Raw genomic sequence first — 15,447 nt, 5'->3', positions numbered from 1 at the left:
CGGTTGTGGTTCTGAGAACCATTGCAGAGCCAGCAGCTTGCTTTGGCCATGCCAATGAGGCATTCTGATCTATCCCCTGAAGAGACTTGTTGGGTCTCCTGGCCCCACCCCATATTCTCCCAGCCCAAAGCTTATCATCAAACAAGTTTTGTAGATTTAAGTGGGAAAAGGGGATGGGAGACAGCTGGAGACCAGCTTGGAGGTTGACCAGGATGGGGATAGTTCTGGAAACCAACCCTTGCAAGGAACAGTTGAAAGAGCTCTCGCTGTTTAGCCTGGAAGAGAGAAGCTCAAATATCTGAAGGGCTGCCGGCCGGGCAGAAGATGGAGCCAGACTTGTGCTCTGTTGCCCCAGAGAGGGCAGGGTGGAAATGGCAGGGAAGCAGATTTGGGTGAAACATTAGCAGAACTGCCCTTATGGCAAGAGCTGTTTGGCAGTAGACTGCCTGGGGAGGTGGTGAGCTCTCCTTGGCTGGAGGTCCTTCAGCAGAGGTCAGGAGGTCACCTCTCAGGGAAGCTGTTGCTGCATCCTGCATTGCAGAACCAAAGATCCTGGTTCTGTGATGGGTCTGAGAATTGCAACACTTAATTCCCAGAGCCTTGGACTAGAAGACCCCTAAGGGCCCATCCAACTCTAAAATTCTATGGTTGTACCAGTCTTGTGCAGACTAGCCTTGGGCCATGCTAGGATGAATTTAGTGGGTTGCCCACTTCTGATTATTTAATTGTGGCTTTATAGGTCTATGAGGATTTCATGGCTTAGTGTTGAACTGTGAGCCAAGCAGTCCTAATCTTGCCTTCACTAGGAGGCTGTAGGCAAGCCAACATCTCTTGGTTTCAACCCCTGCTGCATTCCCTGCCCCCCGGCCCAGTAATAAGGAGATGTTAATACACAATTGTTGTAAAAATGGCTGCTATGAAAACTTCTAAAAGCACTACGTAGCCTGATGAAATACTTTACGTGCATAGTGCTTTTGCAGATTATCACAAGAGGCCAGGTCCCTGCCCCAAGGAGTTTACAGTCAAATATTCTAGCCAGGGGAGGCAACAGAAGAAGGAGAGGGAAATGGAGGCCGATGATAAACTGGAGAAGAATGTTGCACATACTTTTTTTTTTGAGGGGGGGACTACAACTCCCATCATCCCCTGCCAGCACAGTTGTGCTGGAGGGGACACAAACATCTGGAGGTCAGGTCCTCAGGGTGGTGAAGATGGATCTAGGGCTTTAAACGTTAAAACCCCCACTTTGTACTGGGCCAGTTGAAGCTTCCGGACCAGGTTCAGAGGCAGCCCTGTATACCAGCTCAGTGGTGGAGCATGTGCTTTGCTTGCAGAAGGTCCCAAGTTCAACCCCCAAACATCTCCAGGCTGGGAGAGAATTCTGCCCTGCAGAGCCAATGCCAGTAGACAATACTAAGCGGGATGAACCAATGGTCTGACTTGATATAAGACAGACTTCTCGGCTCCCGGCATGCACTGCAGTGTTCCAAATAGGAGATTACTGAAGGGTAACTGTCTAGCAAGGCTGTCCGTCCAAACGGAAGAATGATTCCCTATAATCCACCTGTTGCACATTGATGCCTCTGTGGAACCTGCATGTGCAGAGGCAGTATATCTGTATATCAAGTGCTTCATGCCCTGTTTAGGGGCTTTCCAAAAGCTGACCACTGTTGGTAACAGGAGGCTGGGTTGGATAGGCTTCTGTCCTGATCCAGCAAATCTGTTGTTGGGTGTTCAGTTGTTCGTTTATGTTCCTCTCCTCTTCCCAGGCTGCAAAGGGAAATACGCCTTGCTCGGAAAGCTGACTACCCAGCTCACAAGCCACAGGATGGTCCCCCGTCGTATGACAAGATCTCGGTATGTCACTTCCTTGGGCATGTGCTGGCTGTGTGGTAAATGTGATGCTGTTCCCTACTTAAAGGGAATTGGTGGTTCCCAAGCCATTTGCCGTGCATGAATCACTGATATGCCTAATTCTAGGTATTGATGACTCCAAGGTACCCACCTATAGCAGAGTCTTGCCACTGCATCTCTGTATGATTTACTGTTCTGGCCTCACAACCTTCTAAATCTGTCTCTGCTAGGAAGGGTTAAGTCATTCTGCATGTTTCTGCATTGGGTGTGGTTAACTGCATTGCTCCTGAGGCACGAGAATTATATACCCTTGGAAGGAGGCTGCCCGTTGCCTCTCTGTGTGAGCAACTGCTCTGGAGTTGGCTCCTTCTCATCAGGAAATACCACATTATATTGTGATTATTTTGCATTTTCTTTTCTTCCAAACTCACTGCAAGTACCCATCATGTAATTCTGTATGCACTGTGGCTGTGGTTTTTCTTTCTCAAAAGCCTGGTGATAAAAAGTTGGCACAGAGTGCACAGATGTACCACTATCAACACCAGAAGCAGCAAATGCTCTCCATGGAGAAGTGAGTAGCATCTTTGTTTCGCGCTTTTAGCCTTTTCTTCAGACTTTGCTTTTCCCCACCCCACTTCCCTGGCAACAAACCTGTTTGTTTATTTAAAATCCTTGTATCCCATATAGCAAAAAAAAAAAAAAAGGCGCTCAGAGCAACTCACAAATGTCAGTGATAAGACAGTCTTTGCCCCCAGGCTTACAATCTAAAAGGCACCACACAAAAGGAAAAAGGAATTTGGAGGAAGGAAAGCAAAGGAGCAAACTTGGACACTGTTTTGTAGTGCCAAGAGTTCTTTGTAATGACCAGGTGGAATGGGAGGAGTTGAAGGGGAAGGGGGATGGAGGCTGCTGCTCCTTCAGGAGAGCAGATGGCGAGGCCCTGCACCCCATCTAACTTCCTCTCCTGTTTAGCCTCGTACACAGTGGAGATCAGTGGCTCTGATGTCAGTGGGGCAGTGAATCCGTTTCGGGTTTTAGTCTGAACTTTCATGGCGCTGTCCAACATGCTGAAAGCTGCCCAACTGACGTTGGCGCCACCATCAATCTCCTCTGGTCCTGCAGTTTTGCTGTAATTGGCAGAACGACCCAGAAAGTCCCATGTCCCAGCACAGTTAAGAGTGACTCCTCAGGCCACAAACTGAATAAGGTTGCCTGCCCCTTAGATTGCCAGGGAAATAAGTCATAGAGCATGGACGGCGCCAGAAGGTGGCCAGGTCGGGCCCTGGTGGAGGGCCCCTCCTTAGGATTGGTGGTTGGGTAGCACTCCCACAATCCGTGGCAGTGTCGGCTCCCAACCCTACCGTGGATTGCAGAGAGGGAGATCCCAGGCACCCCCCTACTACCGTGCAGGCCCGTGACACCCACCTGCATGCCCCACCTACCTTTCCCTTGAAGTGAATGCTGTCTGCACTGCAGGGACATGCCTGCCATCAACCAAGTTGGCGGCCGAGCCATCAGCCCCTTAGGGAAGCCTCGGCTGCCAACTTGGTTGATGGCAGGGATGTGCCCGCAGTGCAGACAGCATTCACTTCAAGGGAAAGGTAGGTGGGGCATGCGGGAGGGTGCCAGGGCCCGGGGCAGGCTGGTGCCGGCCCTGGCATAGAGGTAGAGCAACACAGTCATGGCTAATTCCATTTCAAAATTTCAGGCCATGTGGTGTCTTCTCTGCTTCTTTGATCTCTCTTGAAATTCCTTGCATTTGCTCAGGCCTTTTCCTTTCCATGCTTACTATGCAGACTGGATCCCTGGGGATGCCGCATTTCGAAACTTTTTCTTCTGCCCAGGACAACTGGAAGAGTTAGTTCAAATTCTCGCACTCGCATCCTTAGAATGTGGACTCGCTTGGGAGAGTGTCTAAACAATTCTCTAGTTCATTGCCATATGTGATGTATTAGGACCTACAGACTCAGCTGGCCTTTTCAGAAGGGTAGGTCAGCCCTCACCAACCTGGTGCCCTCCAGACTACAACTCCCATCGGACCCATCCAGCAGGGCTATGCTGGACGGGAGTTGTAGCCCCAAACATCTGGAAGGCACCAGGCTGGGCCAGACAGCTTTTGCCAAAGGATTATTCAAATTGGTAGAAGAAGGTGTATCTGCAGAGTGTATTTCCAAATGGAATCTCCTACATTCAGAAGTAGGACACTTCTGGGCTCAGGTGGTCCGTGTGAGCGTGAGCGTGTTTGCATGCGTGTGGAGGTGGGAGTGGCAATCTCATTTTATCACCTGCCTGCAACCTTGCCAATCTTTAGATCTGGTGGCTTTTGTCAGAGCTGAAAGGCTGGACCAGATGGCCTTTGGTTTGATCCAGCAAGGCAGTCTGGATGGTGCTGAGCTTTACACGTATGCCTGAACAAGTTTTAAAATGCAAGTCTGAGTGCCAGAGTTCTGCAGATGGTCCAGCCTGAAAACTCAGCTTTTCTAACTCCAGGGCTACGATGTGCATCTTTTAAAAACTGGGAGTGACTCTGGATAACTCCCAGAGTTTCTGGAACACCCAGGGATGCTGGTGCTTTGTGTGAGGGAAGTGGCTCAGGTAAAAGGTGGGGTGTGGTTGTACTCGGGACCTTTCGCCCTCCCCTTCTCAGTGTGTGAATTCTTCCTTCCAATCAATAGGCATAAAGAAGAGGCCAAAGTCCCCGAATCTGCATCGTCGGATGAAGAAAACGAAGATGGAGACTTCACGGTCTATGAGTGCCCGGGGCTTGCTCCCGTAAGTGATTTTTTCCCTGCCCCTCTGCACGTGTTCCTTCTGCAGTTCTGGCTAACTGATTTCTGCTTCTTTGAATGGGCAATGGTGTGCACACTCCAATCATGATTAAAAAGCAATAATACTTTGCAATAATTATGTCATTGTTCTTCTTCTCCTAGAGAAGGGTTGAGGAACCGTCTTCAGCCTATCCTTCTGGGGGCTACATGGGGGAGGGGGGCTACAGAGGTGAAACATTGCTGGGGCAATGGATATAACCCTTGCAAGGAAAGTGCTTTCCAGCCACGCCACTCCATTCTCCCTCCCAGGCATCCGAGAGGCACGATCACAGTCTGAGGACACATTTTTGGCAGGCAAAAGGACTTGAGGATTGTGTGGAGCCAAACTGATGAGCGGCCTGGCCCAAAGGCTGTTCAGAGGGGACTGGAGGACCAGGTTTGGCCCCCGGGCCCTACGTTTCTCCACCCCTGACTTTTGGTGTTCTCTCTTGAAGATGAAACACCAGATCCTGCCTTCCATTGTGGCTACTAGCCATGAGGGCTATGCTCTGCCCATTGCCAGAAGCAAAATGCCTCCAAATGCCAGTTGCTGGGAACTGCAGGAGGGGAGAGTGCTCTTGCACCCGGGTTCTTCTTGCGGGCTGCCCTTGGAGGCATCTGGTTGGCCCCTGTGAGGACAGGAGGCTGGCCTAGAGGAGCCTCCTTCGGCCTGATGCAGGATTTCCCAAGTTCTTACTGTGTAAACAAAAAAAAAAGGTCTTTGAGGTCTTCCAGTTGAAAAATGTAGGGTTGTACATTTAAAAAACAAAAATACCGAATAAACTGGGGGAGAGGATTACAAATCCTTAATGCAGTGATGACTCTTTTTTGTCTCTTGCCCGTCCCCCTCTTCCGCCGGACTCCTTGCAGACCGGAGAAATGGAAGTGAAGAACCCGCTTTTCGATGACTCCTCGTTACACCCCCCACCCCACCAACTGCACCCGTGACCTCTGGCTGAGCATGCTGTGGACTGTCTGTGCGAAACGCCACGTGCAGGAACCTCCCAGGCTGCAGACTTCCTCGTGCCCTGAAGAGGGAGCATCCATCGCAGTGTCTGCAGATGCCTGACTGTTAACACCCGCCACACCCACACGCACGCCAACAAATGCATCTCTGAAATAAATGCACCTCCTTGGCTTGCCGGGGAGCTGGCTCTGTTCTCCAGCTCCTCATTGCTATCGCTGTAACCCCCGACCTCTCCTACATTCTGCCGTCTCTCTGCCTGGGCGGACGGGCACCTGGATGGGGGGAAACAGGCCTTTGGGATGTTTTGTTGACTGGCTAAGTGGGGGATGGAGTGGCAGAGAAGACAAGGGCCCCTGTCGCTTTCACTACCTTCCGTAGCAGTGCATTCCCCCTGATGCCAAGCCCTCGTCTCTATTCTCCTAGCCAAAGCCTGATACCTGAAGCTGTTGACAGCCTTGTGCATAAAATGCACAGAAATCTATTTTATATCCCATGGTGTTCCCCACCCACCCATCTCGTTTCTAATATATATAATATGTGCACACACCTTGCAATGCTTTGTCGCAGATACCAACAGTTGGTACATGTGAACAGTTTGGTGAGGGACTAAAATAACTTTCCCCCCCTCCAAACAGTTTTTTGTGAGGTTTGAAGGGGGAGGAAGGTGGTCATGCCTTGTACAAGATCTGCCCCTGAAACTTGACCTACCTGTGCAAGACTATTCCAAGGGCAATAAAATACCCATTTTAAAGATGGGAGGGGGGACAGGTTGAGGCTGAAAGAGAATGTTCCTGGTGTCTAAACAATTGGTAATCAGTGCTGTCCTCATCTCCACTAAACAGCTGGATCTCCAGCTGTTAGGATGCAATCCACAATGGGGTCCAGCCGTTTTTAGAGACAGGGTGGAAGACAGAGACCCCACCTACATGACAAACATAGAATGGTTTTTAATACTCATTTAACATTCAGGGCTTCTCCTCTCCCGCAAAGAATCTTGGGAAATTATAGTTTTGAGGCTGCTGAGAATTCTCTTTCAGAGATTCCAGGCCCTCTCCAGAGAATTGCAGTTCCCAAGACTCCTGGGAAATGGGAATAGCTGTTAAACCGGATTAAGGTCTGCAGTGTGGATGTGTTGCAAGATCAAAAGAGAACTGTGGGGCGGAGAGAAGCTACGCAAGCATAACAGTTTAAAAAGGTACAAGTGCAGCCCTCTGCATATTTACTCAGAAGTCAGTTCTGCTGCACTAACAGGGCTTTTTCACTAGCTGCAGCCTTTAAGCGTTCAATCACAGTGCTTTAAATGCAGCAGTGGCCACAGGGAGATCACTGGCTTCGCTCTCCAGAGGTTGCCCAGTCTGGCTCTGAAATGAGGAGGAAGATGCTTTGATTCCAGAGTCTCCAAGGAAGAAGTTAAGGAAGCGACACCCCTGCAAGGGGGCTGGCCAGCCATCTCAGACTGCCTGGTGGGCCTCATCTGGCCCGTGCATTTGCCACTCCCGGTTTAATAGGACCCCGATAAAACAGTTTGGCGTTCACAGGGGGCCCTTGGATCTGAAGGTTCTCACGCTAGACAACACTGGCTGTCAAGGAAGATGAGCTACTCCCCAAGATGTTGTGATTTGCATGCCGGATTGGACAGTAGTTCTTCCAGCAGGGGAAGAGCCCTATCTCCGTGGGTCGAGCACCTGCTTTGCAGGCAGGTTCAATGCCAGGCACTGTAGGGTGAGTCTGCCTGCCTGCAACCCTGGAGAGCCGCTGCTGGACTGAGCTAGATGGGCCATTGGTCTGACTCCGCGTAAGGCTGCTTCCTAACAGCTCCTAGTCTGGTTGAGTGCAAATACATTGCCTCCCGCCCCCATTGGGGATTAAGCTGGAACAGCTTGGGGCTCCCAGCCAGGAGTGGGGATTCTGTTACCGGGCAATGCAAAGCTGCTGGCCAAACATTGCTTTTCCTTCCCGTTTACCATAAAATAGGGCTTAATTCCCTCTTACTAACAATAAGGGTAACAACTTTGCTTCTGTTGCTTTCCTTCTAACTCCCCCCATACCCCCCAGCAATGATTCCCATTGGTACCTCCAGCGTCTCTAGCTGAGGATGGCCACACACACACACCATTTTTTGTGACAAGGGATTCTGGGGGATGCTTTCTTCTTGGTCAGAGCACTTTCACTGGTGGTTCTGCATGGATTGGCTGAAGGGAAGTCTGATACGGATTCTGAAGCAATACTTCGATACTTCTGAAGGGCTGTAATTCAGTAGTAGAGCCCCTATTTTGCATGTAGAGGGTCTGAGATGCTCTGCCAAGCACCTTTGGTTCTGGTAGGTCTGGAAATGCCGGAAACCCTGGCGAGCTTCTATCAGCCAGTGTGGACAATACTAAGCTTGATGGGACCCAAGGGTTAGGCTTGGTGTAAGGGACCGTTTTCTGTTCCTGACAATCATCTCCCTGAGGTGCGGGGTTTTCTGAGCAGGAGCCTGAATGGGGTTATTTCACATGGATTTGGGGTTTAGCCAAGTGATTTGTTTGTTTTTTTAAAGTTCAAATCTCAGACTTGGATTTTCTTTTTTCCAGGGTGGTGATGGCGGAATTTTCTAATGCTGGTTCAGAGGGACTTGTAGAAAAACGTTAGTTGAAAAAGTTAGCAACTGAAAGTACCAGTTTTGAAAATATTTCCCACACCTCACCTCTCCAGATTCAGTCATTTATTGGACAGAGGAAGAATGAGATTTCTAACGTTGGGGTAACTCACTTTGTATATAGAAGGCCCAGGATCAATTCCCTGGCATCTCCCCCTGAAGAGGAACAGGTGTGAGAGAGACCTCTAATACAGAAGCCTTTGTAAACCTGGTACCTTCCAGATGTTTTTGACTACAACTCCCATCAGCCCCTGGCATCGTGGCTGTGCTGGCTGGGGCTGATGGGAGTTGTAGTCCAAAATACCTGGAGGGCACCTGGTTGGTGAAAGCTGACATAGAGTTGGGGCTAGATAAATTTTTAAAGAGATGCAGGATAAAGACAGCTGCATATAATGCATACCCTGTTGTTTTTTTAGAAGTCTCTCAGTCCAAAGGCATTTTTGAACAACATTAGCAGCCATCTGTGGTGTTTAAAAGCTTTCCCCAGTCATGAGGTCTAGAAACTTAAGTTTTCTCATTTTTTTTTTAAAAATGCAGTGTGGCGCAGTGGTTAGAGTGTTGGGCTATGACCGGTTTGTTTTTTTGCTACTGTTGCAGAGTCTGGGCTGACCAAGTGACAGGCAAGTCCTGGGTAAGGAAATGACATCTTTATAAAATCTTAAATGCACAGAACTGTGAAAGGGGACCAGTGTTCTCCAGCCACCTTCCTTGGAAGCCCCCAAAGCAAGGGGGTCCACAGCCCCCTGTCTAGCTGCTTCTCTGGACTGATGTTAGTTCAGAAGTTTAAGATCTACTTGTTACCTCTTGCATGTTAGGATAGGAGTGAGCCACACTGGTAAATTGTAAAAGGGATTTAAAAGTGCCATGGAAATGTCTTTAAGAATTGCTGAAAGGATATCCATGGGGGTAATGTATACAAATCTTTAAGAATGATCTGAGGGTTGTCCATTGGCTGTTTCTTAAATAATTCCAGCTCCTCCCCTATAACATCTTTGGGATAGTAGCTTCTGCTTTCTGTCACTTGGCTTTGAATTTTGCAAAATACTCTTTAGCTTACCACGACGACGACTCTGTGAAGTGGGTCATTCTTTCCAAGTAATAAGTTGCCTAAGGCTATCCGTGGGACTCTAACCTGGGTCTTGTGGCAGAGAGCCATGACTCTCTGTAGCCCTGGCCCACACAATTTCCTAACCTTAAAGTGAGGGGAGGAAGAAATGGCTCTGTTCACCCAACCTTTGGTTGTATGCTAACATTTTCTTACAGCTCCGCTAACATTTTCTGCATCCCTCCCCCCGCACTGAGCAGGCATCCTAGACTCATAATTGTTCCTTCCAGTTGTCTGGCATTTGCAAAGAGCTGGATGGCAATGGCTTAAGGACTAGTCTCCTGAAAGTGGGATTGGCTGGGGGTGGGGAGATGCCACTTCTCTGGTTTCTTACTTTTTCTCATGTTCTGTTACATGTGACTCCCTCTCCAAACTAATTTTGTTGTATAGACCATGCTTAGTATTATTTTAAGAGAGGGAGAAATGTTATTAAATGACCAGATTTCAAATGAATTCATCATTTTTCTGCTCTCTATCCCCCCCGGGGGGTCCCATAAGATGATCTGGTTTCTTTGCCTTTAAGAGTCATTCTGGGGGTGTACCCTCAGCTCATGTGAGGGCCAGGCCTCCCCATTGCTAGGTATGAACTGTTATGTATAGGATCCCTTTATCTAATGCTAGCATTACTAAACAAGATCCCTGACGATATATTTCTTAAAGCAGGGATGGGGCCCTGCAGAAGCTGTTGGACATCAACTCCCGTAATCACTGATTGCTGGCCACGATGGCTGGGGCTGATGGGAATTGGGGCAATGGCAACCAGTAACGAAGTGGCAAATTCAGAAGTGCAGGAGTCCCTTCGTGAAAGTCCCACCACGCCCCCTTCTCAGATGAAACAATAACACCAGCTTGCAGTCTCTTACTTGGTTTGGAGTTCTGTTGAGCGATGAACACAGGATGAGGGTCTGTCTTTTTGAGGTTCAGCAAGAAGACAATGAGAGCTTCCAGAAGACTCTTGTCAGCAGCTAACATGCTCCCCTTTCATGCCGATTGGTCTGTAGGATGCTGGACAAATATCATTTATTTATATAGCGCCGTCAGGTGCACATGGCACTGTATATAAAATAAAAACTAGTCCCTACCCCAAAAGGCATACACTCTAAATAAAATGAAATGAGGACAACAAAGAAGGAAACAGAGGACAAAGTGAGGACTTCAAATACACATACTCAAGGTATCCAAACTGCAGAAAATAAAAATAAAAACCCTAAGCTGAAATTTCAAAGGCTTGGGGGGGGGGGGAAGGAAGGCTTTTAAATAAGACTCAGACACTGGCATTGAGGGAGCTGTCCGCAAGTGCTCTGGGAGACAATTCCAGGAATACGGAGCAGCGAGAGAAAATGGGCCAAGTCAAGCTACGGAGCAAGCAACGCTGGGACAAGTAAGAAGCCCAGAGTTTGAGGAGGGGAGATCCCGAGCAGGGCTGGAAGGAGGAGTAAGACTGGAGAGGTGTGGAGGAGCCAAGTGGTGTAAAGCTTTCAAAGCTCAAACCAGCAGCTTGTACTGCATCCTGGAACAGACCAGGAGCCAGTGAAAGGACTCCAAAAGTGGAGTGACGTGGTCAAAACAACAGGAAAAGAGTCAAAAATAAAAGTCAAGGCTACGTGCTTCCTCCACAGGATAGAGAGGGACGTTGGCAGTGATGGAAAATGTATATTGCGAAGTAGGCTTAGGAGGGAAGATTAGCAATTCTGTCTTCGCCATATTAAATTTCAGGCACATATGAAGAATCTAGGCTGAAATGTCCAAAAGACAAGTCACAATATGATGCTGGGCATCAGAAGGGAGTTCTGGGATTGAAAAATATAACTCTTGTCATCAGCATACAAGTGATACTGAAGGCCACGAAAGCGGATAAGGCTGACCAAGGGTGGCACATAAAGGGAACACAATGAAGGTCCTCAAATTGAGCCCTGTGGTAACTCAACCGAGGAAGGGGAAAAGGATGAAGCACAGCCTCTAGGCGACACATTATATGAACGGCCTGACAAATAAGAAACAAACCAACTAAGAACAGAATCACAAAAAACCCAGATCATGAGGAAGTCCAACGAGAGGTCATGATCAGCCGTGTTGAAGGCTGCAGGAAGATCAAGTAAAATAAGAACTGAATGGAGACCTTTGGACTTGGCAGTAAGGGATGGTCCAAGCTGTTTTGCTGCTTGTGAGGGAGAAGATGGTCCCATCGCCCCACTCCCCTCCACCTACTGAAGCTGACAGGACTGACAGCTGAATCTTATTCCAACACTGGTGACAGGGCTACAACCTCCTGAGGCCCGCAGGCTAGCCTAGTGGGTGCAGCACAGGGCATATGGCCTATACAGCTCTGTTTCTTAACACCACACTAGTGCTTCCCAACACCTGCTGCCTCCTGGGGCAGTTTCCTCTTAATTTTAATGACCCTTAGAAGTAATTGAGACACAGAACTGGAGGTGGTGGAGCTGGACAAATTTGAAACTGCAGGACTCAAATGCCTCCCGCAGGGTGCAAAGAACACACCAGGTGAGAAACCACAGGGCCGGGGAAGAGTGCCTGTCTTTCAAGGGTTGGCCCTTTAGGAATCCACGTTGGCCATAAGGAGGTGCAGCCTGGAGTTAGAGGCCTTAAAAGGCTCCCTCTACTCTTTCATGGAGCTGTCCGTGGTCCTGTAACTCACGGCCGGCCTTGCCCTGTGAAAGCTGACATTGGCCCAGGTCACTGGTGGTAAGGCTGGCCTTGGGGTGGATTTTCCTTGTCTTCCCTCTTCAATGCTGCCAGCCACCAATAATCAGGAAACAACCAAGTCCTTTGAGAGCCGGTTGTCTGAAAGAGAACTAGTAGCTCTGCAGGTCAATCGTCACCCTTTCAGATGTGGCCCATGTGGGGCCCTACGGCTGTTTTGGACTGCAACTGATCATCAGTGATGATTGATGGTGCTGATGGACGTTTGAGTCCAAAACAGCTGGAGGGCCCCACATGGGCTGCACCTGATCAGGGTGTAGTTCTCTGGGGTCACATGGGGTCATAGACCTCTTATGTTTTGGGGAGCAGGGTCCTTATGTACAAGCCAGTTGGCATGAAAAGGGAGCATGTTAGCCACTGGGAAGCATCTTCTCACTTGGCTAATAACATGCTTCCTTGTCCTTTTTGTTGCGCTGTGTGTAGTTGTGTTGCTTGATTTTGTTTAAATGCAGCAGCACAGCAGCAGAGAGTAACAGCAGATGTTGAAATGCGAGTGGGCCAGCGTGTGCGTGCGTTTGCCTAAGAAAGCAGGCTTTTACCCTGCTTCAGCATCACTGAGACTGGAGACTTAGTAAAATAAGAAAAGCTACTTTATTTATAGAAATACATAGTAGATACAAAGGCATACCTCGTTCTAACTAAGTTGGAGGCATAACGCCCAGGTGTAGGGGTTAGCCTCATGGCTTGGAGAGAGCAGAGACAAAGGGATGTCTCCTCTCTCCTGGACAGTCGGAGGACAAAGGAGTGGAAAGGGTGGAAGGAGGAGGGGCAGGTAAGCTTCCCTAAAGACGTCACAGTCTAGCGACAGAAGGAAGTCAGTCAGAGCATCACAGGTAAAAGGTAAACAAGCCTGTCCATCTGGAGGACCCAAGCTCTATCTTCCTTCTGGAGCTTAAACAAAAGAACAAAAACAGGAGTTGCTCTTGCCCCACATCCAACACTTTTGTGCTGAATGGAGCCAATCAGAGCAAAAGGAGGTGAGTCACTCACTGAGAAGACTCTTCACAGTAGCTAATGCATGTCTCCCTTTTCATGCTGACTGGCTCCTAGGGTAAGTGAGAAGTGAGCTTCATGGCAAAGTCTCCAAAATCCTAATCCCACACTTGGCTTCATTCAGAATTCTTAAAATCAAAAGGTTTCTACCAATACTTAGTCCCCAGAGAGAGAGAGACAGAGAGCTTTGGGAGGGGGGCAGGGTTGGGAGCTTCTGCATACTGCAGTTTTATTCTGGTTCTCTGATTCTGCAATGGCAGAAGAGACCGTGGACCATGGGGCGTGGCTGCAAGGGGGTGCGATGTGACTATCATAAAGGGCCCCTTTGCTTCTGAATGTGCCATTACACGACTGTACCTGATGCTTCTCTCTCCCTTCAGAGCTCTTCTGAATATTGCTTTGCATACAGCAGGTTCACAAGTCTTAAGAACTACAGCAGGACTTTATTACTATATTTCTCTCTTGCAACACTCTCAATGTAGCATTTACAGTCCCCTCCCCACTCCATTTTATTCTCTCAACAGCCCTATGAGGTAGGATTGTCTGTCAGATGGTGACTGGTCCAAGATCTCTCAGGGCCCATGCATATCTCCTTTGCAATCTAACCCCTTTGTGTGTCCATTAATTCACCAGTGTCCATGTGATATTCCCCACCATTTCGGACTTTCTCCTAGTTAAATCTGCACTTCCCTCACTCTGCTATAAACCAATAATTTTTTGTGTCCACTCTAACCTCTGCAGCAAGGACATCTTTCCCCACTTTTTTGTATTATGAGCGAATGATGGTGGATCCCACCCTCTGTCCACACCTCCTCCTCCTTTCCTACAGTTCATTCCTGCTTCCAGCACTGAACCAGGGCACTGCCTCCTTCTGGCTTCTGCAGCTGTATCACATTGCTTTTTTGTTGTTTTTGAACTATTCTTTTGCAATCAAACATAAAATCAAATGTTTAATGAATCATGTGTCCACTTAAAAGATATTTTGCGATATTATGCAAACAAAGGCCAATAGACTTTGTTGAAAACACAGCAAACCTGTGCATGCGTGTTAATTTAAAAAGTCAGATATACATTTCTGTGCTCTTCTGGAAAAGCATGGAAAAGCATGGAAAAGGCAAAGTACCGTTCTGGACCAATCACCATAAAGGGGTGGACTTAGGGGTGTGATTAATGCAGAAGCAAATTAGACCAATTTTTTTTTAACACCAATGAGTATGGATGTGAGAATTTAGGTTTTAAATAATAAATTTGAGCACAAACAGAATATATATGGATCTCGAAGCCACCAACTGAATATGGAAAATGTAGATTTTGAGGTTAGATATGGATGGGCCCTTAGGAAGCTGGTGCCCCCAGATGTTTGGAACCACAAATCAGGCAAGGCTGCCCAGGCATGCAATTTTAATATGTAATTTTTATTATGCATATCTGTTTCAAACCTGCAGGTTTTATTTACATTTTGATTGTTTTGTTTGTTCATTTGTTTTTAATGTTTGATTTTATTGGCATTTTTAATGAATATCTTGTTTTATGTAAACCACTTTCAAGCTTTTGTTGATTAAGATGGTATATAACTATAGATCAATGAGTAAATCAGTCCAGCTAGCGCAACCATGAGCCCCAGCATCATACAACCACACTGGCAGGGGCTGACAGGAGTCGTAGTTCAAAACAGCTGGAGGAAGGGGTGTAGTCATCTGGGGTCAAGGGGAGTCATAACCCCTTACCTTCTGGGGAAGCAGGTTTCCTACATCTCCAGCAACCTATAGATCAATCAACATGAAAGGAAAGTATGTTAGCCACTGAGAAGAGTCTTCTGGAAGCTGTATTCTCCTTGCTGAACCTCAAAAAGGCATGCCCTTATTCTGCATTCATCACTCAACAGAGCTCCAAGCAAATTAAGAGACTGCAAGCTCATGTTATTGTATAATCTTAGAAGGGTGCATGGCTGTGGGTGGGGCATAACAATGATGAAGGGACCCCTGTGCTTTTGAATTTGCCACTACACTACTGGCTGGAGGGCACCATGTTGGGGGAGGCTGATCCATCCTAGAGATCTGGAAGAGGAGGGAACAAGTCCCGGGGCCTCAAAGTCGGCTGCAGGCTCCCCAGCAGCTGCCAGTGACTTCAAAACATCCCATGGATTTCAGTGAGGTTTGGAAGCATAGTGGGGAGAAGAGCCTGTCTGGGAGTCCAGAATCTGTGAGTTCAAATCCCTGCTCTCATGTCTCCTGGGCATCAAGGGCCGGCTAAAGATTACCCCCACAGGGAGTGGCTCAGAGGTTACGTGCCCTACCACCTGTGCAGCCGTGGGCAAGCTGCAGAGTCCCAAGGAGCCCAGTTGCCCCCCAGCTGGCAGTTT

The 15,447-nt window shown here is 48.2% G+C and overlaps 1 protein-coding gene across 1 annotated transcript in view; it reads left to right on the top strand.

Annotated features, from left to right (window-relative positions):
• NPDC1 (neural proliferation, differentiation and control 1) overlaps positions 1-5,826 on the top strand; it is a 54,087-nt gene extending 48,261 nt beyond the window's left edge. The window contains exons 6-9 of the mRNA XM_061603948.1: positions 1,770-1,857; positions 2,346-2,425; positions 4,530-4,626; positions 5,532-5,826. Coding sequence (XP_061459932.1) covers positions 1,770-1,857; positions 2,346-2,425; positions 4,530-4,626; positions 5,532-5,609 — 343 coding nt within the window. The 3' untranslated portion in view covers positions 5,610-5,826. The remainder of the gene's footprint in view (positions 1-1,769; positions 1,858-2,345; positions 2,426-4,529; positions 4,627-5,531) is intronic.
• Positions 5,827-15,447: the final 9,621 nt, after the last annotated feature.

Source organism: Rhineura floridana, chromosome 20, assembly GCF_030035675.1.
Source record: "Rhineura floridana isolate rRhiFlo1 chromosome 20, rRhiFlo1.hap2, whole genome shotgun sequence".
NCBI classification, from domain to species: domain Eukaryota; kingdom Metazoa; phylum Chordata; class Lepidosauria; order Squamata; family Rhineuridae; genus Rhineura; species Rhineura floridana.
Note: the sequence above shows the minus strand (reverse complement) of the source record. Positions and strands in the feature narration are given on the sequence as shown.